Source organism: Dermacentor variabilis, chromosome 3 (assembly GCF_050947875.1).
Source record: "Dermacentor variabilis isolate Ectoservices chromosome 3, ASM5094787v1, whole genome shotgun sequence".
Classification (NCBI taxonomy): domain Eukaryota; kingdom Metazoa; phylum Arthropoda; class Arachnida; order Ixodida; family Ixodidae; genus Dermacentor; species Dermacentor variabilis.
Window position 1 is genome coordinate 132,738,075 of NC_134570.1, and position 24,995 is coordinate 132,763,069.

Consider the following 24,995-nt stretch of genomic DNA (forward strand, 5'->3'; position numbering starts at 1 on the left):
TGAGCAAGACAGCACTTCCTGAGAACGGACGCTGCATACGAAGTTGCGCAGGTATACTTTAGCAGCCGGGTTCTGGACCATTCAGTACTCTCGCACCCGAGAGGAACAAATGAATGAGGCCGAGTGTGGAGCTGTGCCTGAACTGATGTGAAGTTTCGTGCGCGATACGTGCTCAGGGAAGTGCACAATGCAAACCTTGGTGTCGATGCTCACGTATGCAACACTAGGGCTCAGGTATTGTAAACAACTTGTGCAAGGTTACGCTCGGCCGTAGCAAGCAAACAATCGCATTTCGCATTTGCCATCGGTAATTTATTTGTACACACGAGAGATGACTTTTTATACACCCAATAGAAAGAGCTAATGACATTAGACTGTTTCTCTGTGACTGCGTAGACTGCTTGACTGCTTTGTCAATTGCGCATGAAAATGCCAACTCTGCATGCTTGAAATTTCGTGTCGTTCTCCAGCTTTTCTCTATCTATTCAATCAATTTATATGCTGTAGTATAGTATTTAGCCCATGCTAATTTTTAAAGAACTGCCTTAGGCAGACAGCAGCACTTGAGCTGGGATACTCTAAGTGAGGGACATTACTTGAGCAAGTGATCAAATTGCACGCTAAGCGACTAGCGAAAACTAGCGAAAATGTGGTTTAAAAGTGCTTGACCAGTTACTTAACGGCACATATTGAAATTTTCGAATTGTAGCCGCTGATCTCGCCTAGCGTATCCACCATGAACTAATTATCAGGGTGACACTTCTTTAAATATATCTTCCTAAATTGTGGGACGAAATGCATTCGCGTTACGCTTTCTTTCGTGCTTAAATGGATAGAACAATGCTTTGTTGAAATGCACATGAAAGTAAAGTAGATTTTTGCGGTAAATTTGAAAGCGCATACCTCGAAACCAATGCCATCCACACATTTTGTGCCATGTGGATATGCCTTGATAACTCACCGGATAGAATTAGCAAATTGCAATATGCGCCATAAATTGATCGGTTTAAAGATTTATTAAAGTTAGGACGCATCTGAATTTTTCATGGAAATATTGGTAGATATTTCGTCCAATCTATCTCATGAATTATGATTGTTCTATTGCTCATAGGTAACTGAGAAATTCCGTAATGTCTATAGATTACCTTGTACATGTTACAGTAATTAGAGTGGTACACTCAAGTCTGGTACACTCTTCCGCTGAACTCAGAATTTACAAAAGTTCACAACGACTCATTAGCCCAAACTAATGGACTCCAAGAAAGCCTTTCGTATGCTATGCAACGCCCCACATAGCTGCCAGTCACCGTCGACCAAAAGCCTGTTTACAGAGTCAGCACTGAACGGCAAGTTACTGGCTATGGAAAAGACTAATACTTTTAAGGAAGTTTGATTCTTGCTGCTGGTTAATTGAAAGCTTAGAGCATTATGTTCATTTAACAATACCTCCAACGTTTATTTCAGTGACGATAGCAGAAATTTCGTACGTTCTGGTGGAACATTTATTGTAACCCATTAAATCCCATTTCTGAGCTAGAACAGTAACGTTATAATTGCATTTCTTTTGCTGTATAATACAGCTGTGCTCAGCGGAGGAGCATCTGTGTCACAGCCTTGGGGTTCTTTGTTCAAACACCACTACTTAGACGATCTTGTTCTTATGTTATTAACTTTAGTGAGGCGCTCGACTACGATCGTACTTGATGTTACCGAGATAGCCCTATCTTTCGCTGTTAATTGCTTAACGCACTAAAATGGCCAATAAGTACAGTGTGTGCCGAAGGGCAGCCCGAGGAAGTTTGCTGCAGGTATATTGAATCCCAAAAGAAGTATTTTATAATCTATAATGCTACCTTTAGTATGTGACTCGTTAAATCAATTTCGTGGCTTAAAAGTGTAAGGTAATAAATAATGTTTTTGTTTCGCGGTCAAGGCTATTGCCCTAGGAAGCAATAGTGAAGAGCAGGTATAACGGCTTTAGGATTCTTGCTTAGAATACAAATAATGAATACGACAGACAGAAAGACAAGGAAAGTTAGTTGATCCTGAGGAGCTACTGTGAGGACCACCTAACGGGAGGCTGCAGTTTTTTTTTTCTGGAGACGCCTTTGAAATCGGTCAGAGAGGGTCGCTTGCTAAAACCGCATCTAACAAAAACAACTTATGCCACTCTATCGCTTATACCTTTACAACCCTACTAACCATGTGCGCCACATTGGTATCCTCGTATAGAGCGGGTCAACTATTACTTGATGCACACCTTGTCACATAACAAATGACGCAATCGCAGCTAAATTTAGTCTCTCATTCGGCATTCAGAGAGGCATAGCTCGCCACTGCGTTTGTCCATCCTAGGAGGAATACTGGTGTTTGAGAAAGCTCACTACTATATAGCATGTATTGCAGGGGCGGAGACAGGGGGGGGAGGGCTTATGAGGCTTCGGCCCCTCCCTCCTTCCGCCCCCCCCCCCCTCCCGAAATGTTCTCGTGCTGTCATACACCGCGGACCAAAACAACGCCGGCGCCGGAGATGATGCTACATTTTGTCTAGGATGTCCTTTTCATGCTCGAAAAGACATTTGGGCGCGAACATTGCAAACTCTGGCTCGATTAATTCGCAACACCCAAGCACCTGAGTTACGTAACGCAAGGAGCCCCATCCAAGCACAAAGTTTCAAGGGCGTTTTGATGAACAGCGGGCACGTCGCGGCATCTCGCGGAGGTCATGCATGTAATCTACGGAGCTCATGCATGCCAATTACAAAACTTCATGGGTTGAAAGTTCTGAGAAATTTTCATGTTAAAGGTACATTGTCATTTCCAGACGTGCTTTAAATTTTCAATTCGGGAACTTTGTGGGTTTAATGTTCTTACAAATATTTGACGCCAAAGGTGCACTGACTTTTGTAAATTCGTACATTGGACCATACAACGAGACAAGCCAAACCAACACACTATCAGACAAGTTATATTCCTTCGGTAGCCTCATTAGGTGCCCAAAATAGCCATTCACTAGTGTCCAGCATGCTTTCCATTGCGGTTTTTGTTACCATGCCCCCGCCCCACAAAAGAAGGAAAAAAAGACATTGTTGCCGTGGCCGAAATTGTCGCATGGTGAAAGTTCGATTTTGTTACTCCTTGTTATGCGGAAATTAATGGGCCACTGGATGCTTCAGTTGCCGGATACTCTGATTAAATTACTGCGGTAGCAATTATACGGACACTCCAGGCACATTCTTGCCATCGCTGTCGCCCTCATGTTCCGTATAAATTCCATTGGCGATAACACTCTGACAGCGCGCCGCATGCTGTATGTTCGAGTGAAAACGTAAGAGTGGGCGTGGGACATGGCATCGGTGAGCCGACGATGGTGGCTCAGTCTCGTGTGTTCAATGCAGAAAAGCGGGGAGCAAGCTCGCCGCCTCCTGTCGCGCGCGATGCACCAGGGGGAGCGGAGGGAGGGGGTACTGTGGTCTGTGAATATGTGGTTGCACAACATGTCTATTTGCTTTGTTTGACGCATTATATACAGTGACTTTTTCTTAGATACGTAGATTTATTGGAGACTTATACTTATATTTAAAAATCTTGTTGCGAGGTTATGTGTATACGTGCAGTGAACTGTGTTTCCAGTGACACTTTTTTTACCCTTCATCAAGCTGTGTTTTCGCATTTGTATATTCCATTGTATCTTTGCATTTATAATGTACGAGGGCGAGTCAAATAAAAGGAAGCCAACCCACCCCGCGCATTAGTGGTTTGGTTCATTATGTGCGAGGCATATGCGTAGCACACAGGCATCTCTCATTTACAAAAGCGACACGCAGGTATGAGGATGAAGGTTCTGTAATGCTTTCATACACTGGGTTGAACGTGGTTGTGTGACATGATGGACTCTACGAAAGTTGAACAGCGTGGGGTCGTGAGGTTTTTGACAGCTGAAGGTGTTTCAAAAAAAGAAATTAGTCGCCGTATGGCTGCCGTGTTGTTGAACATTGCATTTTATTGGCCACTGTGGAGCGTTGGAGAAAATGGCTCAAAGAAGCACGAGAAATTTACAAAGGTGATCCAAGACCGAACCAAAGCCACCTTACAATCACCCCCAACACAATTGTAAAGGTTGATGAGCTGATTAGACAAGAACGCTGGATAAGCATCGGTGAATTGGCAGGTTGTGTGAACATAAGTCACGGTTCGGCTCACAGCATAATTCATGAACACCTCGGTTATTGGTTCTTGAGTGCGCAATGGATGTCCAAGATTTTGGACCACCGCTAAAAGGCGGAAAGGTTTGGCGCTGCCTTGACTCATCTGATCCGGTATCACAATGAGGGTGACGACTTCTTGTATGCAATTGTGACCGCGGACAAATCATGGTGCCACTGCTACGAGCCTGAAACACTACAGCAAAGCTTACACTGGAAAAATTCGAATTCACCACCACAAACGAAAGCAAAAAGGCCGTCAGCCGGCGGAAAGATGTTGACTTTTTTTTTTCGATCGTCAGGGGCCATTACTGATCGAATTCGCTAAACCTGGAGAGATTATCAATCGTTTCTGATATAGTGAAACGCTGGATCGGCCGCGCGTCGCAATCAAGAACAAACGACGTGTGAAATTCATGAAGGGGGTCACCTTTCTTCATGACAATGCCTGGCCCCACGTCGCTGATGTAGTTAACACAAAACTGGCAAAGTTGAAGTGGGAAACGCTGCAGTGTCAACCATACAGCCCCGATATCTCGTATAGTGACTTCCATATATTGGGGCATTTGAAAAAAAAAAGAACAACTCAAGGGAATCAAATTTGTGTCGAACGATGACGTGAAAGTGTCAGTCACAGAATTTTCGACGTAACAACTTGAGGAGTCTTATGAGACGGGAATCACGCGACTCGTTAATCAGTGGGACAAATGTATAAATGCTCGTGGAGACTACTTTTAAATAAAGTACCCCGTTCATCATAGGTTCGCATGGGCTCACTTTCATTTGACTCGCCCTCGTATATTTTGCAGAACTCCTGCTTTTTATATGTGCTCTCTGTTGCAACAATAATTTCGGTGCAATGACTGACAATATACTACCGGAGACGGGTGCTCCTGCGCAATGCATTGTAAAAAAGGACATCGTCATTTAGATTTTTCCAGGCTGTTACATATGCGCAAAAATGCAAACAAAGTTCATGAATGACAAAGTTTCATTGAAATATTTTTCCTCAAATTGTTCATTTCATGGATTTTATATTTTTCATATCAGCGGCATGCATTGCTTTGCTGGTCTCAAGCTGATATGATTCTAAAGTTCGTATGATACTTTCTTATGAAATAGACAGAAAACATGGAAGCACTGATATCAGCTATTTCGGGCACAATATTCGAGACATACGAGTACATTCTTTTATGAAAGAATGCATATTTTACTTATCTTAACATTGCTTACCGTTCAAGAATTCGTTTGTAGCATCTTTGGCAATGTCAATGCAATTAATATTCATGTATTTGATCCCGCGGCAATTTCTATAAGGAGGAGGCCAAGCTGTAACGTGAGCCCCCCCCCCCCCCCCCGGCAAAAAAAAAAATTCTGGGTACACCATTAATGTATACTTCATGAAACTCAGACTCGTGCTCAGAAAGAGTTATAAGGCGTGCAAATGCGCCCTTCGTTGCAGAGATTTCACGCTTGTTCGGCTACGACGGTGGCCCTGAGTTGTACACGTACGCCCCAGAGATGACGTGGAGACACTCGGGACAGCGAGATAGATACCCAACCCTTTTCACCGTGGCGCAACGTGTCGTCTTCACAGGGAGTGCAAGCGCAGGGGATTGAGGCAAGCGATGGAGCCCCAACCATCTAGGAGTGCGGCTGGCTCGAAGGGCGCAGTGCAGACTCGGGCGCAAACAGTCGGTAGGACATTTCTCGATTCTAGTGCATACACACCCTCCGCGGGAACAACGGGCCCACTAGGAATATCGAAGGAGCAGGACTGCAAAATGAGACTCTGAAATACCCAATAGCTGTAACATACGTTAGGTACGTAAACCTTGCTATGCAGGAATAAATGCAACTTGTGTATTTTGTTGTCATATCCGTATTCCCAGTGCCAGCACGCACAAGAATTCGCAGGTAGTCCGCTGCGGTTGCCTCCCTGATGCAGGTATCCGAATGTTTATTTTATTTTTCCAGATGTTCGCAAGTAATGCGAGAGACATAGCTTAATGTTTAAGTAACGTATGAGTATGCCATTGAAAAAAAGGTATTGTATTATGTAGCGACGCACGCATCAGGCTCTAGACCGCAAATGTATATTCCTCTTATCATGATTTTAGTGGTAGTAAAGAAGCAATATTCGCCTTAACAGTAAACATAGTTGCGATAGCTAATTCCTTGGTAAAATATTTGTCATATGATTGACTGTTATACAGGACAATCGGCGCTAAAGCAATAGCCGAATAGGGTTAGTTGATTTTCGACAATACCTATGACCAATTCGTTCTGTGCTCTCCTTTATGTTGAGTCATAAAGAAAACATCGGACTAGAGTGCTGTACACGGTAGATTGATTTCATTGTTTTTATCAAGAATATATTTTCTTTTCTTTTGTCAACGTTCATCAAACGTTTATTCAAAGGTTAATAATGGGAAACAGCTTGGAATTTAGCCACGTGGCTGTTCCGAAATATTTATTTCTTGCACTTCCTGCATGATACTAACTGCATAAGCACGGCATGCCTTAAATCGTATAATAGTCGTTTACGCAGCATTGAACTTACGAGAATGTCAATTTTGCCGAAGTGCTTCGCTGTCTTGTGCACCACATTTGCGACATCCTCTTCCACCGCTACGTCACCGGGTACGACAAGCACCTGGAAAGAATTTGGAAGCAAAGTACTAATGAAGTACACACGGTGTCACTACCGGAGAGTCACGCCGCAGAGCGCTTGAACAGTTGTGTGAATACGACAAATACCAGAAATGGCCACATTGATCTGTAGAAAGAACAATCAGCGACCCAAGGGTGCTAGATCTCCATTAATACGTAAATTTTAAATGTGACAGGCAGCTAGTCGTCGATCCACAGACATGACATTCCAAGCTGGAGGCTGTGTTTCGGCGAGGGGACATGTTTCAAAAGTATCCTTGTCGAAATGTTTTCTCAGCCCTTAGACGTCGATTTTCTGGCCACTATTCGTCGCATCTAGCCTGTCCTTGCTTCTTCGAATTTGTGGGTTATATTGTTATGTATGTTTCAGTTACATACAGCAGAAAACAGATGGTTTCACAAATTTCGACATAGAGCGAATGCTAAAGCATCAACACCGCCACAAACATAGTAGCGCACTAAGAATAAGGGGAAATATGGCATGCAACATCCCGAAACCTTTGAGAAAGCTGCCATGTTTTTTCCATATTACCATGCATTTGTATCCCATGGGGTCAGTTTTATCCTCTTGATGGTTCATTTCTACGTCTTTCGGCCTCGATATAGTCATACACAGAAGTAATCAACATAAGGGACTTGATCAGAACCAGTAGAATAATGCATGTAAAGTGAAGTTGATATTTCGACAAGGAAACCCGTCTTCGTGAGGACAAGGGTTGCTTTCGTCGAAGTAGTTTTCCTTAAAAGGAAAACATCTTAAGCCTTTGCCAAAACAAGTCCACTGGTCCAAAGCGTGGCTCTAGAAGCATCCTTCGGTTTACCATTGTTGACTATTTGGAGAAGTAAACAATTAACGTTTACCCCAGCTCAGGTGCCGTGAAGCTTACGGCTTTTTAAAAAGCTGCTCTCCTTTACATCCTTTAGTCGATAGATTTTGGATGTTAACTAACTATACCGCAAAACTACGCCCGGTACGAAGGCAGATCCCGTGTACTTCAACGTACTTGTACGTATTGTAGTTCAATTTATTGATGTATATTTATTGGCATCCCCTTTGGAACGGGGTGGTGACAAATAGTCACTTAGCCTGCTTGAGTTCATCAGGTGCATGGTTTTTGTTCAAGCGTTTTGGTACACATCTTAATGTTTCTTGTCTTCCTCAGAACTTCTCGATGTATGTTGCACCGCTACCTACGCCTGTAACGGATCCAGGCTTATCAATCCCTATCCTGTTTGTTTTCCACCAATACTCTAAACGTATCTTGCTTATCTCGACTGCTGACCGGTTGATGCTTCCGTCCACTTTAAATCAAAGCGCTTCTGGAAGGTGTATGTTACCTAGGGGTGTCACTGGATGAATCCCTTTGCATTTCATTAGGATGTGCCGCGAGTGGTCTTCGCATTTTTGCTGTTGCATACACATGCCTCCCTGAAATTCCCTTATAGCGCTCGGCACGATCTAGCGCAGCCGCCACGAAGCTTGTGCGTGGCCTCCAAAATGCATGGCACACCGGTGCGGCGAACGCTGAGAAACTGTGGAAACCGCGTTCCTATTCCGCTTTTTATGGGAACGTGCTGCTCCATCTCGGGGCGCTTTTGAGAAGTCTGCGCGTGGTCCCCGGTACAAGAAGACTGACGTGCCGGTGCCTGTGAACGCTGAGAATGGTTTATTCACGGTCCACATACACAGTGGCTCATTCTCAGTGACTCAAGTTGGCGAGATGTTCGTTGAAGAGCGGCCATACCCAGTGCATTCTTGACGCCGCTCTCTAAAGCGCTGGCGTGAAAAAAGTTCATTGAAAAACGGCGTAGTCTGCTACAGCGTCGGGTTGCTGTCTTTGAGGAACACTTGTGACGTGGTTTCAATTCTACCCAGCATGGGAGAAATTTGAAGATTATTTTCCGTCAGTATAGCATGGCACATTTCCCGTGGCATGCACTTAGTTACACAAGTTGGCGTCACAGAAGTTCGTCGAAGAGTGGCACACACCTTGTGACACATACCCAGTGACCCGAGCAGGCATCACAAAGGTTCATCGATGACCAATACAGACTGAGTAGCTCGTGTCGCGTGCTTTTTGCAATTGTATAGTGCAAAAGTATGATAAAAATTTATGGACACTCTTGCTATCCGGTATTTTCCAGGTTACCAGGTTTAGAATTCTTGCGGCTGGTAAACATTTATTTAGGAATTTTGATATGCTTCCAGAATAAAGATTGATCAACACTCCTTCGTTTTCCAGCGGTTGTGTTTTGTTGATTTCTTACCTTATATCACAGTTCACATTCGCAATAAGGTTACTCAGTTAGAAAGGTGGCAGTTTGGTATTGCATAGTCTGATAAGTTTTTCTCTGTAATAAGCGTTTGACTCTGTTTCTTGTCGTGTCTTCTTCGTTCGCGCTTTAAACTTATTAGATCAATGAATATTCAGGTACATGCCGCCGTGTCATATACGTATCGGAGTCTTCGTTTCGCCACTTGCCTGAATAAACCTGTTGCTTGGCACCGCCACCTACTTACCTTGTCCCTAGGAAGCCCTTGCGCGCAGCAAGCCGCGGCTACTCTCTCCAGATTCGTCGTGCTTCGCGCAGTCAGGGAGAGCCAGCAGCCGAGAGAGGCGAAATGCTTGGCCGTGGTTTCGCCGATGCCCGACGAGGCACCTGTCGCCCGCAGAGGTAGAACAGAATGCGAGAATTGTTACCGAAACGAAACTTTAGTTATGAAGGGTTCACTATAAAAACGATTGCACGAACAAAAATACGCACATCATCTTGTATGTACGAGTGCATTTCATTGCTCATTGCATTCTTAAAGCTATGCAGCGTAACTTGCCTTCTATGGCTGGGAAAATAGCTAATCTTTGACGACGTTCGAATACTCTTGTATCAAGGAAAACTATTACTAGGCATGTATTATGAAGAACGGGAGGCGCGAGTGAACCCCTAAATGTCTGTAAGAACTTCAAAATGTAATTTAGCTGATGCTCGAATCGTAACCCGGCTTAAGAGGAAGCTTTAGCTCGAGTGCTCCTATCTAAATACATGTAAAAGGAGAATTCGTTTTTCTCGGCAACCACTGCACCAAATTTGACGTGGTTTGTTGCATTTATAAGACAAACTTAAAATCTAGTGACTGTTGGTTTCGAGTTTTCGAGTTAGATCGTCAATTTTTTATTAAAAATTGGCAAAAATCGAAAATTTTCAAAAAACGAAACTATCAAGTTTACAACTCCGTAACTCAACCACTAAAAATGATAATACAATTGTGTGAATTGCATCTAATAGTACATCTAAAGCGGACAAAATTGATATGTTGCACATGAATATAAAAAAATTTAATCATAGGGAAATACAACTTTTGCAAAACCGTTGTAACCAACGTAACACATTCACGTAAGATGTAAAATGACATATTGAATTTGTCCGCTTTGAATGATATAATGAATGCCGTTTACATAACCGCGATATCTGTTCTTGATGCAAAGCTATGAATTTGTAAACTTCGTGCTTCTATTTTTTTCAAACGGTCAAATATTTGAAAAACGTTTTAAGAAAATTGAAGCGCTAAATCGAAATTCCGCTTCCAACAGCAACTAGAATTTAACTTTTTCTTTCAAATGCAACGAATTTCATCAAAATCGGTCTAGGGGTTACCTCATAAAAACGTTTTTGCGTTTTACATGTATTTGAATGGGCCGCGTCGGAGTTGGGCCCGAGCTAAAGCTTCCTCTTAATGGAGTCTGCAGAAATTGGCATAAATATGAATAGAAGGCCGAGAAAGGACCTGCCACAGCGACCGCTCCGTCTGACCACGCTGATTACAACATTAATCATTGTTTAGGAGTGTGACGGTGTTATTAGGTAGAATTAGGGCTCACACTTGTACTCGAATAACATATCTTTTTCTAACACAGTTGTACCTCAAATAAGTCCTGTGTGTGCTTGTGGTGACCGTTAAAACTAGCTCGCAAACGTGCAAATGGCCTACCGCGGCATCCGTTCTGTACCGTGCCACGTGCACATTCCGCGTGGTCATGAACCACTTGACTACTTTGATTTGTTTGTGTTCGTACGTGCACACATGACTTAAATGGTGAAGCTAGTATAGGTGGGCGATAGGGTTCCCCTGCGATGACAGGAATGTCAGCAGGGCATGGATGATATTTGTTACAACATAGGCGGAATGTAGTGGCTGAAGTGACTGTACTTAATTATACCTAAGTTATTGTACTTGACTATATTTGAAATGTACTAAACGTTCTTGCAGTCGTACTTGTTCCTTGTTCGCAATAAGAGCGATGGGTAAAAGCCAAGCCTTATAAGTTGCAAAAGATGTCCGTTAGATAAAGAGTGTACCGAAAAGTGTAGCTTCTGAGAGACCGAGTAATCGAGACTGAACAAACGCTTTGTCTTAAAACGCGCTAACGGCAGGCCATGACGACGACGAAATGTGGCCTACATGAATGATTGTGTACTTTTCAAAATGATGACGCCAGCAATTGGCGTAGAGGTAGAGGCATGGTAGAGGCATGACATATCTATAATGGTGGAAGTGCGTGCGTGAGTCAGCCTTCGATTACTTTACGTAAGGAAGATATGAAGTGCCTTAATAGTTATCTCTCCCGTAGACCGGCACATGTACTCGACTGACACGTGGTGATAGGATTCCTGAGCTTGCGCAGATGAGTTTTGTGCCTTTTTCCTTTTTCGCCTCAGTGCTCCCTTCAGTTGATAGTCGGCGTTCATGTTGTGCACTTCTCTGCTATTGTGTCCTGCCTGCACGCCTCACCTCTTTTTTTTTGTACAATGGAGCAACTTAGTTTCTTTTTTTTTCGCGCATAGCAGGAGAAGGGTGTGGAGTTTTCCGAAATTTATGTAACTAAAGGAATTAGTTATTTCCGAAATAACAAAAATAATGGGTTCGCGTATGACTCTAAAATTTATTATTTATGTCTGGTTGTGTAGAAAAATCACGTGAAAAAAATGTAGGATACCGACAAAAACAACAAGGTTAACATACAGCCAGGATATATTCTGCCAGGTGCCGGCAGAGTCGCTTGCAAAAAATTTTTGCGGCAGTTCGTCCTCACATGCTGGCTTCGGTCATGTGCCCAACGCTGGCATACGGCTGTCAATACTCCCTCAAATATTCTCACTGCAGCTTAGAGTGTGATAGTGGCTAAATTTTCAGGTACAAAGCAGCGTGTCTGTAAACTTTGCCAACAAATGAAAGTAGGCACAAGGTGAGTTAATAAGTTTAACCTCGGCGTGCGAAAAATGAAGACGAACAGGACTGCGATTTAGAGCAATAAGTATGCTGCCCGTGCAAATTATGGCGACAGTGGACAACTAAAGGATGAGCACCAGAAAAAAAAATGTGTCCGGCGATTACGATACTCCCTGATGGGAAATTTAAGCGCAGCTCTATGCGTGTTTTCAATCCGTGATATATTGAGGCAAAATATTTGTGGCCGAAATCACCGCAACAACTGGCAGCGGGCCAGTGCAGTCAGCGCCCTAGCAGAAGGAGGGGCAATATGGGAACGCTGGAATGAATGATGGGTGGTATCGGATCCGGCTGTGGAAGAAAACGACGACGAACGCGCGAGCAGTGACACGAGCGCGTTCGCGTGCTGACATCGTGGTGCGCCGACACTCCACCAAGGAACGGGTGACCAAGAGTTGCGCTCTAAAAGAACTATGGGGGTACTTAAGCAATTATTAGGAAGTGTAAGTGCGAGAGCAAAACTTGTCGACGAGTGTCTCGCTGAGTTATGTCGCCGAGTTTAGTGTTGAGGCGCAATGTATCGGAATTTAGTGCTTCGGTGTTGTGTTTCCGAGTGGAATGTTGCTGCTTATGATGTTGCAACAATGGAAGACGACAAACCAGCCATATTGGGATCTCTCAGGTGAGTTTTGTTTGCGAAGTTCACATTGAAGGAAAGTTTGGTTGAGTTTTCTTTCTCGATGACACCGCTTTTTAGCACGCTGACATCACTTTGTCGAGGGATCACAATACTTTTACGAGCGGCACCATGGTGTTGACGTTACATTTCTTCATCGAGTTTATCGGGTTCGTAGGAAAACTCCATCTCATACTCAGGGGGGATATTCCAGTCGGCGTCCGACGTGTGCCTGAAGCGCGTTGCACCTTATTTGTCGGCCATTGGCTCCGGCGACGGTGTCTGCGGATCCGAGTTGATCGTCAGTGGCATGGTCTTGTGATCGGAGTAGTATTTTGATGCGTACCTTACTTCTTGCAATGTGGCATGTTTTCGAACGCCAAGTCGGTTCCGGTGCCTCGCGAAGTCGTGATTGCATCTATCGGAGAGGCGAGTCAAATTGAGATCGGCACGCATTTACATTTCCTTATTACGTAGTTCACAGTGCAGTTGTAAATACTGTGGAATTCCCATCTATTGTCAATACATGGGCTTCTACGGGAGGGAAACGGACGGACCCACGTTTGTCCGCTGGAACAAAACTCTAGTCGTTCCAAGTTTCATCCATCTAATTAACTAGGAAGTATGCTCAAGGTGCAGAGGTGGCGTAGAGGTAGAGCATCCGCCTCGCGTGCAAGAGGACCGTGGTTCGAATCCCGGTGCCGCGCAATTTTCCACCGGATTAAAGAAAAATCATCGTGTTCATAAAATTGCATAAACAGGCCTGGAGTGTGGTCTGATCCCGGTGACCAGAACCGGCAACGCACCTCACCAGACCAGGATTGGCCACCCTGGTGCAGTCCTTGGCCACAACCTCCTATTTGACTGCAACAATCAAACCCCGGCCCTCAGTTCCCAACAGCTGCGAAGCAACTGACCACGGCAGCGGTCGGAGCTGTGACGCAGCAGAGGGTGCTAAGAATCCCTCGATCCGGACAGGCCGCCATTGGAATCTGAACCTGGCAACGTTTAACGCTAGAAAGTTATCTAGTGAGGCAAGTCTAGCAGTCCTATTGGAGGAATTAGAGGGAGGACAAAAGAATCATATACAGTGCTAAAAAGCGGGCACGTCCTGTGCTACCGGGGGTTAGCGGAGAGACAACTAGGAGTCGGATTCTTGATTAATAAGAATATAGCTAGTAACATACAGGAATTCTATACCATTAACGAGAGGGTGGCAGGTCTTGTCGTGAAACAATAAGAGGTATAAATTGAAGGTCGTACAGGACTACGCCCTTACATCCAGTCATGATGACCAGAAGGTCGAAGGCTTCTATGAAGACGTGGAATCGGCGATGAGTAAAGTCAAAACAAAATAGACTATACTGATGGGCGGCTTCAAGAAGCAGGCTGGAGACAAGTCAGTGGGGGAATATGGCATAGGCACTTGGAATAGCAGAGGAGAGCTATTAGTAGACTTTGCAGAACAGAATAATATGCGGATAATGAATACCTTCTTCCGCCAGCTGGATAGGCGAAAGTGGACGTGGAGCAGCTCGAATAGCGAGACTAGAAATGAAATAGACCTTATACTCTGCGCTAACTCTGACTTCATACAAGATGTGGACGTGCTCGACCACATCTTGCGGCCGAGCACGTCCACATGCTCCAATAGTCTAGGTGAACTCGAAATCCCACAAGTAACGCCGGAACAAGTAAAGAAAGCCTTGGAAGATATGCAAAGGGAGAAGGCAGCTGGGGAGGATCAGGTAACAGCAGATCTGTTGAAGGATGGTGGGCGGATCGTTCTAGAAAAACTGGCCACCCTGTATACGCAATGCCTCATGACCTCGAGCGTACCGGAATCTTGGAAGAACGCTAACATAATCCTAGTCCCTAAGAAAGGGGATACGAAAAAGATGAAAAATTATAGACCGATCAGCTTACTGTCCGTTGCCTACAAATTATTTACTAAGATAATCGCAAATAGAATCAGAAACAGCTTAAACTTATGTAAACCAAAGGATCAGGCAGGATTTCGTAAACGCTACTCAACAACAGACCATATTCATACTATCAATGAGGTGATCGAAATATATATATATATATATATATATATATATATATATATATATATATATATATATATATATATATATATATATATATATATATATATAACCACCCCTTATATATAGTTTTCATTGATTACGAGAAAGCGTTTGGTTCAGTGGAAACCTGAGCAGTCATGGAAGCATTGCGGAATCAGGGTGTAGACGAGCCATATGAAAAAATACTGAAAGATATCTATAGCGCCTCCACAGCCACCGTAGTCCTCCATAAAGAAAGCAACAAAATCCAAATAAAGAAAGGTGTCAGACATGGAGATACGATCTCTGCAATGCTATTCACAGCGCGTTTACAGGAGTTATTCAGAGACCTGGATTAGGAAGAACTGGGGATAAGAGTTGATGGAGGATACCTCAGTAACTTGCAACTCGCTGATCATATTGCCTTGCTTAGTAACTCAGTAACTGCAATGCATGCTCACTGACCATGAGAGGCAAAGCAGAAGAGTGGGTCTAAAAATTAATCTGCAGAAAACTAAAGTGATGTTTAACAGACTCGGAAGAGAACAGCAGTTTACGATAAGTAGCGAGATACTAAAAGTGGTAAGGGAATACATCTACTTAGGGCAGGTAGTGACCGCGGATCCGGATCATGAGACTCAAATAACCAGAAGAATAAGAATTGGCTGGGGTGCGTTTGGCAGGCATTCTCAGATCAAGAACAGCAGGTTGCCATTATCCTTCTAGAGAAAAATGTATAATAGCTGTGTCTTACCAGTACTCGCCTACGGGGCAGAAACCTGGAGCCTAACGAAAAGGGTTCTACTTAAATTGAGGACGACGCAACGAGCTATGGAAAGAAGATTGATGGGTGTAACGTTAAGGGTTAAGAAAAGAGCAGATTGGGTGAGGGAACAAAGGCGAGTTAATTACATCTTAGCTGAAATCAAGAAAAAGAAATGGGCATGCGCAGGATATGTAATGAGGACGGAAGATAACCGATGGTCATTAAGGGTTACGGACTGGATTCCAAGGGAAGGGAAGCGTAGCAAGGGGCGGCGGCAGAAAGTCAGGCGGGGGGATGAGAATAAGGAGTTTGCAGGAACGAAATGGCCACAATTAGTACATGACCGGGGTTGTTGGAGAAGTATGGCAGAGGCCTTTGCCCTGCAGTGGGCGTAACCAGGCTGGTGATGATGATGATGCTTATGATGATGATGGTGATGCGCAATGGCAAATTACGAACAAACGTGTTTTGTTTGGGGTACTCCTTTGGAGTGCCCCCCGGTCTCGCTCGCGTCGAGGGTTGGTTTAACGGCCACCTGCGTCTTGGCGCGGTCCGTCGCAGTTGCTTGAGTACTTATGTCTGTAGAGCGTCTTTAGAGAGTGTTTAGGTTGCTGTCGTTTGTGCTCGAACTCTTCGGGCTACAGTGTTGCTGTGACGCCAAAGTGCCCACGACGAAGCGTCAACGTTCGTGTATAGATTTGACAACAGTCAAGAGCCATTGGTGGTGTATCACAGCGACCGCAAGGCCATGATTACTTGCGTCACAAGACAAAGATAAAATAATCAGAAAAGAGCCAAGTTAACAAATGATTGTGGTATTCTCTGTATTTCACATAAATGTCACATACGTAAATATATATATATATATATATATATAGCGTAGTGCCTCAGGTATTGTCCACCTTTTCACCATATTTAGATATGAATAAAACTCAAACCCAACATAATTTATTCCACCATGGGAGGCCGCCCTACGCAGTCTCGTTTTTGAAGGCCTACTATGGGCAAACGGTTCACGGCGTGGAGGAGAGGCTAGGCCTTTCCGTCCCGACGTCGGAACGGCCCGCTACGTGCTTCTGCACGTTGCGATGGATCTCAATAAAGTTTTTCCATCCATCCATTCATTGCCACTTCGGTAGTTAAACACCTTCACAGGGTGGAATAGTTCCTTAATTTTTCAGCAGCATTTGGCTATTGGCATATACTGACAGTTATCGCTGCAGCCTTTGCACTGTATTCCTGCTCCTCAGTTAAGAAAAACACACTTATCTTTCCAATTCAATGTAGTTGATAACGAAGCATTGAAGCGCTAAAGAAAAAAAAATTACCAGCTTCTCCTGAAACCTGAAAAAGAAATATTTAATGCCGCAGCAAGGCTTAGTGTTGCGATGTAGGTGTGCTAGAATGCTGGCGCGATGAGGAGCTCTGCCAGCGGTGCCGCAGGCATCGCATTTCGGTGGTGACCAAATGATGACTGCCGGTATTTATCGGCGCCCAAATGCAAGATAACGTTTGCTTAATGTACTGGTAAGTCCAGTGCATGCCACTCAGTAGGAGCGCTAATGTGCGCGCGCACGACGTTAATGCCGGGACCGGAAGTCAGAACGTTGCAACGGCTCCGACAGAGTCGGCATTGCGGAGCATGACGGTGCGGCCGCTCGCATTCGTCGCCTTAAAGCCGAACGCACTGTCCGTCTCTCGAGACATTCGCACACTCAACGCGTGAGTTGTGCATGCGCGTCACTACCGGGCCAGCACGGCGGCGCCAACGCGAACCACGCTAATGCGCCTGGAGAATCCGTCTCATTGATGAGGAAATCCTTCCTTCGTGAAGCAGGTCTTTCTTCAACAACCATGTCACGTTCATGAAACTATTTTAATTACTTTGGAATTGTGTTTGCTCACATCAGCTGTCCAGAGTTGGTACGATTTTGAGGTAGCAACCAGCGTACATTTGGGATGTAGTAGTTGTGCCTGAAAGCCTGCCATTAAGAGACTCATGCGTCAGATCTGCCAACTTATTTTCTAACGGCGGAAACTACAAAGTGAGCAGTTTCGGGCGTGCGTGCATGTTCTGTTGCTGGTGTTTATTTGACTGCGCATCTGTTTTTGGAAACAGCTTTACTGCTGCGCTGCGGTAATCCACCTGATGTTAACGTACTTTAGAGTAGAGCGTCAAGCAAATATAAAATTGGACAAAACATAGCAGCCAACGAGAAGCTACGCGGGATTGTTCGATTTTACAGCATTATACTCATTCTCACAACAGATGTGCCCAACACACTCAAACTTTCATTAAACAAGGCCCTCGCGACTGCGCACTGCGCGGCAGAAGCGAAGGTCAGGAACCGCAACTGACTCGAATTGTGCGATAAAACAAGCCGTGCGTGTTCGGTGTTCACCATTTCCTGTGCTACCTTTACCTCCATCACCGCCGTGTGCCTGCGCTGCCAGCCATCTCTTTCTACATATGCGGATTCTTATTCCTGCGTGTAAGCAGCAGGATGCAGGTACGTACGGCGGCGTGAACGCGTGCGGTAACCGGAAAGTTTGCGTTCAATAACCACTCGAGATCAAAAAGCTGACGGCACATCAGCCCCCCTCCCTCTCTTAAAAAAGAAAATCGTAGCAGCGTACTTTGGCCAGACCACTCCCTCGACACCGAGTGCAGCAGAATACCGTAGAGAGTTGACACGGGACAACCGCAGTCACTGTCTCCTAACGAGTACTACCCGGCTGACAGTTAGTGCAGTCGATTCGGTGTCTCAACGAAAGCGTGTTTTCTGCAGATAGCATAAATATAAAAAAAATATCTCATGCGCGTGCCATGCAGAGAAGATCGAGCCGCTTCAAGTTGTGACGCACTGTGGTCGTGATACCGCCTTGCAGTCAAGGTATCAAAATGAAGCTAAACCAAGAAAAACAAAATGCAAACACCTTGCTTTAAGGTGAACCGCGACTATCTAGAACGTTACGTATCTCAAAGCGGGACGAAACCGAGCTAAATATTTTATGGTTTTATGTTTTGATCGGCTATTAACGCCTCTGGAGCTCTTCATACATAGGTTGAACTACACTCTTGGCTCTCCCATGCTACCCCATTAGTAAATTCTCGCGAAGGCACTGTTATTTTAGAAGCCGAAGCAGAATCAGTTCAGTTTTTGATGTATATAACGTCGAAGAGGTGTTTAGAGGCAGGAGGCCTTTTTAAATCCCAGATATTAAAAACGCCTTTCGCGAGGCGTTGGATTTTCATTATACTAGTAATAAATATAAAATAGGTGCAACAGAAGTTATGTGGTCTGCGAAGTTAAGAGAAGTTAAGTCTACGTGTAGTAGCGGGGTCCTTACACGTTCGAAAACACGCATTTACGTAGCACGTATTAAGCAAGAGAAATTTATACCCACAGCTTTTTGTGTTGCTCTGTTATTTTCTCACTGACACTTTTCATGTAATCGTAACATTTGGGCAGTTGATTATTTATTCACCGCTACTTATGTACTTAGTCAAAGTAAAAAAAAAATATGAGTATCTGCAAGCGACGACAAATAGCATTACCTTTGTTCTTCACAGCTACGTGGCATTTGCACACTTTTAAAGTTACGCAAAAGTTACCTCGGACGCTCTGAATGTAGCCGTCTGTACTAGCCGCAAAGATGTACCGGCAATGGGTTCTGTTCCCTATTGAACCACGTAACAAAACAATAAAGTACAACTAAGTGTCCACGCTGCAACCAATATAAACCATAAAGCGCGCATTCTTTTTTATTATAGCGCGACTTGCTTGTCTTTCTCTTGCCAGGTCTCGCGCGTTTGCTTGACCGCTTTCTGGCTGAGTAAGGGGGGGGGGGGGGGGGGGGCTGGCCCTAGAGACAGCGCAAGAACAAATTCCTGATACAGATTCCTGATATGGCGTTACGAAAAGTTGGATGATCACTGAGGCGATGTAATCTGCGGCCCTGTGGGTCGCTTGGTCTTGGCGTGATGCAGTGCAGGCGCCTAACCTCTGTGCTGCAAATGCGCGGCACAGAATATGAACTGCCTTGTAACATTGATTCACCCACATCACGGAGGCTACGTTTCGCATAAATTACAACGTGGTCGTAGGATCTGCAACTTTTTACTCTCGTTTCGTTGTTCTTTTCTTCATGCCGAATTATGCTCGTCAATAATCCGTAATACCTTCAGCTGAAAATATTAGGTGCTTATATCTCGTAATCTTCACGCATACGGCTTCTCCCGACCGGCGGTTGGACTTCTTATGCATGGGTTTGGCTTGCCGCGGCAAAGAAACTCTTCGAGTAGAGTGACTTTTCTTGTGCCCTGCGGGCGTGCTTCAAATTATATATTTTGGGAAACTTGACTGCTAATGAATGTAACTGGTTAATTCGAAATACCTTAAAAAGTGTGCTACCAGCGAGTCACACCTGAATACATGTTTTTGATCAATTAGGAAAGCACGATTATCTACCATGCCACATCTGTTGTAACATGGTAGATAATCCACTCACTCCACTCACGAACGTTTTGACGTAGCATGAATAAGTACACAAGATCATGATAATCATGCAACGTATTACGTGTGAGCCACGTGTCACGTTGCCTTCTATATGTCCTCGTGTATGCCATATCTATATATTTAGCCTGCACGCTAACGCGATTATAATAATTACGCACTAAGTAGAAGTACTCATCCCAACCTACCAGTTATGATGGCCACTTTTCCTTTTAGGTCCGGCATTATGCGCTAAAGTGCACGGGAGCCTTTGGTGTAGCCTAGATTCGGGGACGAAGCGGAGCGCACGGCTGGGTCTTGCCACGTATAGACTGAAGCGTTTGCGGTGCTTCCCATTTATCTGCAGCATTATGCTCCTCCCTTATCCTCTTTCCAGGTGTGTTACAGATGTCGACGCCGCCCAGCGTAGGTTTTTAGTCTTTCCTCCTTCAATTTCGAAATTGTCTTCATAGCGCTACAGCTGGCGCTATGAAGCGCCTATCTCCGGGACCGCCCCACTTTCGTAGCCGTTTTCGCTACGTAAAAACTGCAACGTTAGACTAGATTCATGACGGCCCAAGTTCATAACGATATATTTCTTCGCCGGTGTACAAATGCCATCGTCGTTTTAACATACACGAGATGACATAGCCATTGGTACGATCCAAAATGAGCCCGTTTCGGGGAGCAGAACATTGCGAAATTCACTTGCAAACACGGTGACTACGCGCATGTGGAGTCCCCCAAAAGTAGACAAGGCGGCAGCGCGGCCCGCGATAAGACAGGCGCGGACACTCTACGACGCTACCTTGGAGTATCGGACGCGCTCTGGGAACCGTAGGATGCAAGCGCGCACACGCTACAAACATACATGTGTGAAGTCTTCGAATTTCCTGCGACGTACCCTCTGTCCGTAAAGCAAATATAGTTTTTTTATACAATGTCCGTGGTACTAGAGATCAAAGAACGAACGCGCTTTGAGATCGCTGCGCGAAGCCGCTATAACCATCGACTTCAAAAAGCATCGGATTCAGAAACGGCCGCAACAGTATTACAGCTAATTGCTGTATCTGAGGCTGCTCCCGACTCTCGCCTTGCAAGTAGCACGCGATTTATTTGAGCCTCGCCGAACTGTCGTCCTCTCCCAAGCCTGCAGGTCTCGTATGTTCAGTTAAATAGAAGAACACCAATGGGAAATGAAAGAAATAGACGTAACAGACTCTTATCATACCTTACTTGTCACTATGCCATCTGCAAAGGCATAACAAACTATTTTAGAAGCGTTACATTTGTAAAAATAGCAAAATTAGTAGTAATTTTTATTTCTAAGTGGCGCTACAAACGTCAAGGTAGCATTCGGGTGTATGTGTGTGCGCACGCACGCGGTTGCAGCCGTTGTAGCTTCGTTTTGCGCACACTTTCGCAATAGTAGACAGGATTACCGCTAGTTTCGTAGTCGCATATTTTGGTCGTAGTATTTATTGTTTACGCTACAAATTAGGTTGTTCTTAAAAATTTATTAAGGTTAGTGGTTGAGAAATTATTGCTAATTATTTAGTGGTTTTTCAGTGCCGTTATTTCATGTTTGAAAGGTTTTTATAACTCAATACGATAGTGAAGCTGTGAACGGCTTTCGGACTGAATTAATTGGTTGCAGTTGTGCGGTGGTTCACGCCTCGTGCTTCTTGATGAAAGTATTCTTTTTTTTTCGGACATCATGCAGCACATTTTAGTGAAATGCTTTAACGACGATAAGTGGGACGTTTCTCTCTTGAAGTCGTTGGCTCACCCAGCTACTTGTCTTCGACTGATGTGCGAGCCTGGTTGTTTTGATGAGTTGCGCGGCAGAGGTCATGATGCCTGCTGGAGAGAAGGCACCCCGAAACAGTCGCAGCCGAACTTCTACAGATAGGTAAGTAATTTCGTTTTCTTGAGCGCGTAGCCTTTTTTTTTTCTATTTTGACATTGACAAGCGCGAGATATTAAGCACACCGTTCACTTTTTTCAAGCAAACCGCATGCCCCGGAGCAAAAGCGCGCGATACTAACTCTCGCTGCCGCCGTCACTTCGTTTGAAACAATGGTAGGCGAAGAGGCAAAATTGCATTGCTTCATTTGTTCCTGTCTAATAACGCTTCCTTAATTTGTATGAGAGAACACAATTGGAACATAAGGATCGGCTTCTCTGCGCAGTGATAATTTTGTACAGTGGCCACGTCATCTTTCATGGGGGCTCACGTGGGCCGTCTAAGCGCTTGTTATCGCGTTTCGATACGTGAGAGGCGCGCTGCCTTTCAAGGTATTTAGGCAGGCACTACGAGCTTAGGAGAACCGCGACAAATAATTGTGCAGCAGATGTGCCGCTCTGCTACGCTTGCACCACACTCGTACCGGAAGGCAGTGTTGCACTTCACGCTTACGCATTTCGTAACTATGGCGGCCGCCATGGCAATTTGGGGCTCGAGGTCGTGGATACGATCCCTGTAGCGGCCGCATTCCAAAGGAGCGGAATGCAAAAACGCTCGTGCAATTTGCAATATATGCACGTAAACATTTCCAGGAAGTCAAAATTAATACGGAGTCCCCAACACCTGCCTCATAATCAGATCGTTGGTTTGGCACGTAGGACATCAGAATTATCATTTTTTTAAATCCGTAGTGGCTCATCGTATACCATACGGTTAGTGTGATCACCTTTTATGCCGCAGCGGTTAAGCGCGCCTCGATTTAGGTTGCGGCTAATGATGCGGCGCACCGCAAAATATATTTCACCTCTTTGGGATTTGCGGAGAACGGCCAACCGATTAGTCACAGCTTCCGCGCGGTGACTGTACACGGATACACAGCGCAAATCAACAGAGGTGTGGTGACGACGTCGCCAAAGAACACAGCCGCCGACGGGCTCGCCTTATCGCCTATCACCACCAAAATTACCGCAGTAAGCATCTTTATCTAGCGCGGCGGGTTGCTGTTGAAGGCGTACTGTAAAATTTTAATAGGCGATAACCGAAACATGCCACCATTCTCTGCTGCCTCTTTGAGTTGGACCGATCAGAATGTGCTTTGCTTGCATAATCGAAAGGAGCGCCAATCGGCGCGTTGTCGCCTCGAGCTAAGCGTCGCACTCGAGCACCGTTTGCGCGGCTAAGAATGACTCGTGCATGAAGCTAGCTCACTGCTACGCTACCGTACAAAACGCGCAAGGGCGTGTACGCGACGTTCTGCACACAAATCACGTGGGATGAAAGGAGCCACACCGGAGCGGCTAGCTTCAAAGAAGGGGTATGCACTGACATGTTCTCACTCGTACAGGCACGCTCACGCTCGCATCGCTCTCTGCGTATCTTTAGCTCATTCCTTCTGCTGGACTTCTACTCAACGATTCGATATCTGCTTGGTATCGGCTATGCGCTGTCGCGTGGTCTTTGGTTCTGCGACAGAGCCGGGAATATTTTTCCCCGCTGTGAAACACCGCTGTGCGTGTTTTAGCTAACATTTACCGTAGCAACCCATTTCTTCCTTTTCTCAACGGCACTTGTAAACAGTCACAAATTTTTACTTGCCAGTGTAGTGTGTACTTCTATTTCGTGCGTAGTTATATGCAGTGTGTGGCAGATTCTTAATCCACGTAATCTCATTTTCTGTCCGCATTCCCTTCTCACAGGTTACGCATGCAGCGAATTCCCAGGTGCTAAATTGTTCAACGTCAACAGCACCTTGACGTCGTGCAAGAGACACCCGTTGATATGTGGCTGATTCACTAGCAAGCTCGCATCTCTGTTGCCACTCTCCATCAAGTGGGATTTTCCACTATTTTTTGTGCTGCTCTGTGGTGTACTAGCTGCCGCATGGACGCTGTGAAGGCTTACTTTCGATTTGCTCTGGTGTTTAGTAGTAAAGGATGGGCTACCTTGTGAGGGGAGGCATTTACTTTTGTTTGTGAGAATGTTTACCAGCCTAACCAAGTGATACGTGCGTACTGTAAAAGCAGCGCGAACAGAGAGGACGACGGACGACGAAATAGGTAGGAGCACACACGAGCGCAAGCTCAGCTAAAAGCCTACTTTTGATGACAGAGGTCTTAAAGACGCTGGTCAACTTGACAAAGGTAAAAAGCGGTGCATGCGTGGCAGAAACAGCCACGTGTGACAAGAAAGAAATATGAAAAAGCCATGTCATGTAGAATAAACGTACATGAAAAACGAGAACTATCGGACAAATCTTTCGAAAAAGCGAAAGATTTGTCCGATAAGTGATACTACCCAACGAGAAATACTCTTTTGAGAACTGCAACGTTTTCCCACTAAGGGCATCAGAACAGTTGGTTATGCATTTGTTTCGTTTGTGATCAATAAATATTGCTTCTGGAACTCCTGGTGTTGCGGTATAGAGCAGAAAGAACAATTGTTTCATCACAGAGACCAGAACACCAGAGGACTTATGGAAGCATTATTTATTGATCACGAAGAAAAATTCATAAGCAAGATTTCTGTGACCCTTAGTGGGAAAGAGTTGCTGCAGTACTTCTCGTTAATATCACTTATAGGACAAACCTTTCAATTTTCATGTTTTTGTTAGTGTTTGACGCACATGTTTATTCTACAGGACGCCTTTCGGTCCTTTTTTGTTGTGCCGGGCTGTTTCTGCTGCGCATCCATGGCTTTTTCTTTGTGAAGTTGGCCAGTGTGTTTAAAATCTTTGTCTTCTCGAATAAACGTCTAGTTGAGTAAGCGTTCGTGTGTGTTCCTACCTTAATTCACCCTTCTCGTCTCTGTTTGGGTGGTTGTCAAATATAAATGTACACCGAATTGGCGAAGTGTCCATAGAATTGCTACATGAACTTATTTTCGCTGTTTATTTCAGGAAGAACGCTTTAGGGTCTTA

At 44.8% G+C, this 24,995-nt stretch overlaps 1 protein-coding gene across 1 annotated transcript in view; it reads right to left on the bottom strand.

Annotated features, from left to right (window-relative positions):
• Positions 1-20,422, bottom strand: part of LOC142574764 (meso-2,3-butanediol dehydrogenase-like) — a 50,575-nt gene extending 30,153 nt beyond the window's left edge. The window contains exons 1-3 of the mRNA XM_075683782.1: positions 20,322-20,422; positions 9,400-9,539; positions 6,769-6,861 (exon numbers count right to left, since the gene is read on the bottom strand). Coding sequence (XP_075539897.1) covers positions 6,769-6,861; positions 9,400-9,539; positions 20,322-20,358 — 270 coding nt within the window. The 5' untranslated portion in view covers positions 20,359-20,422. The remainder of the gene's footprint in view (positions 1-6,768; positions 6,862-9,399; positions 9,540-20,321) is intronic.
• Between the last annotated feature and the right edge of the window lie 4,573 nt (positions 20,423-24,995).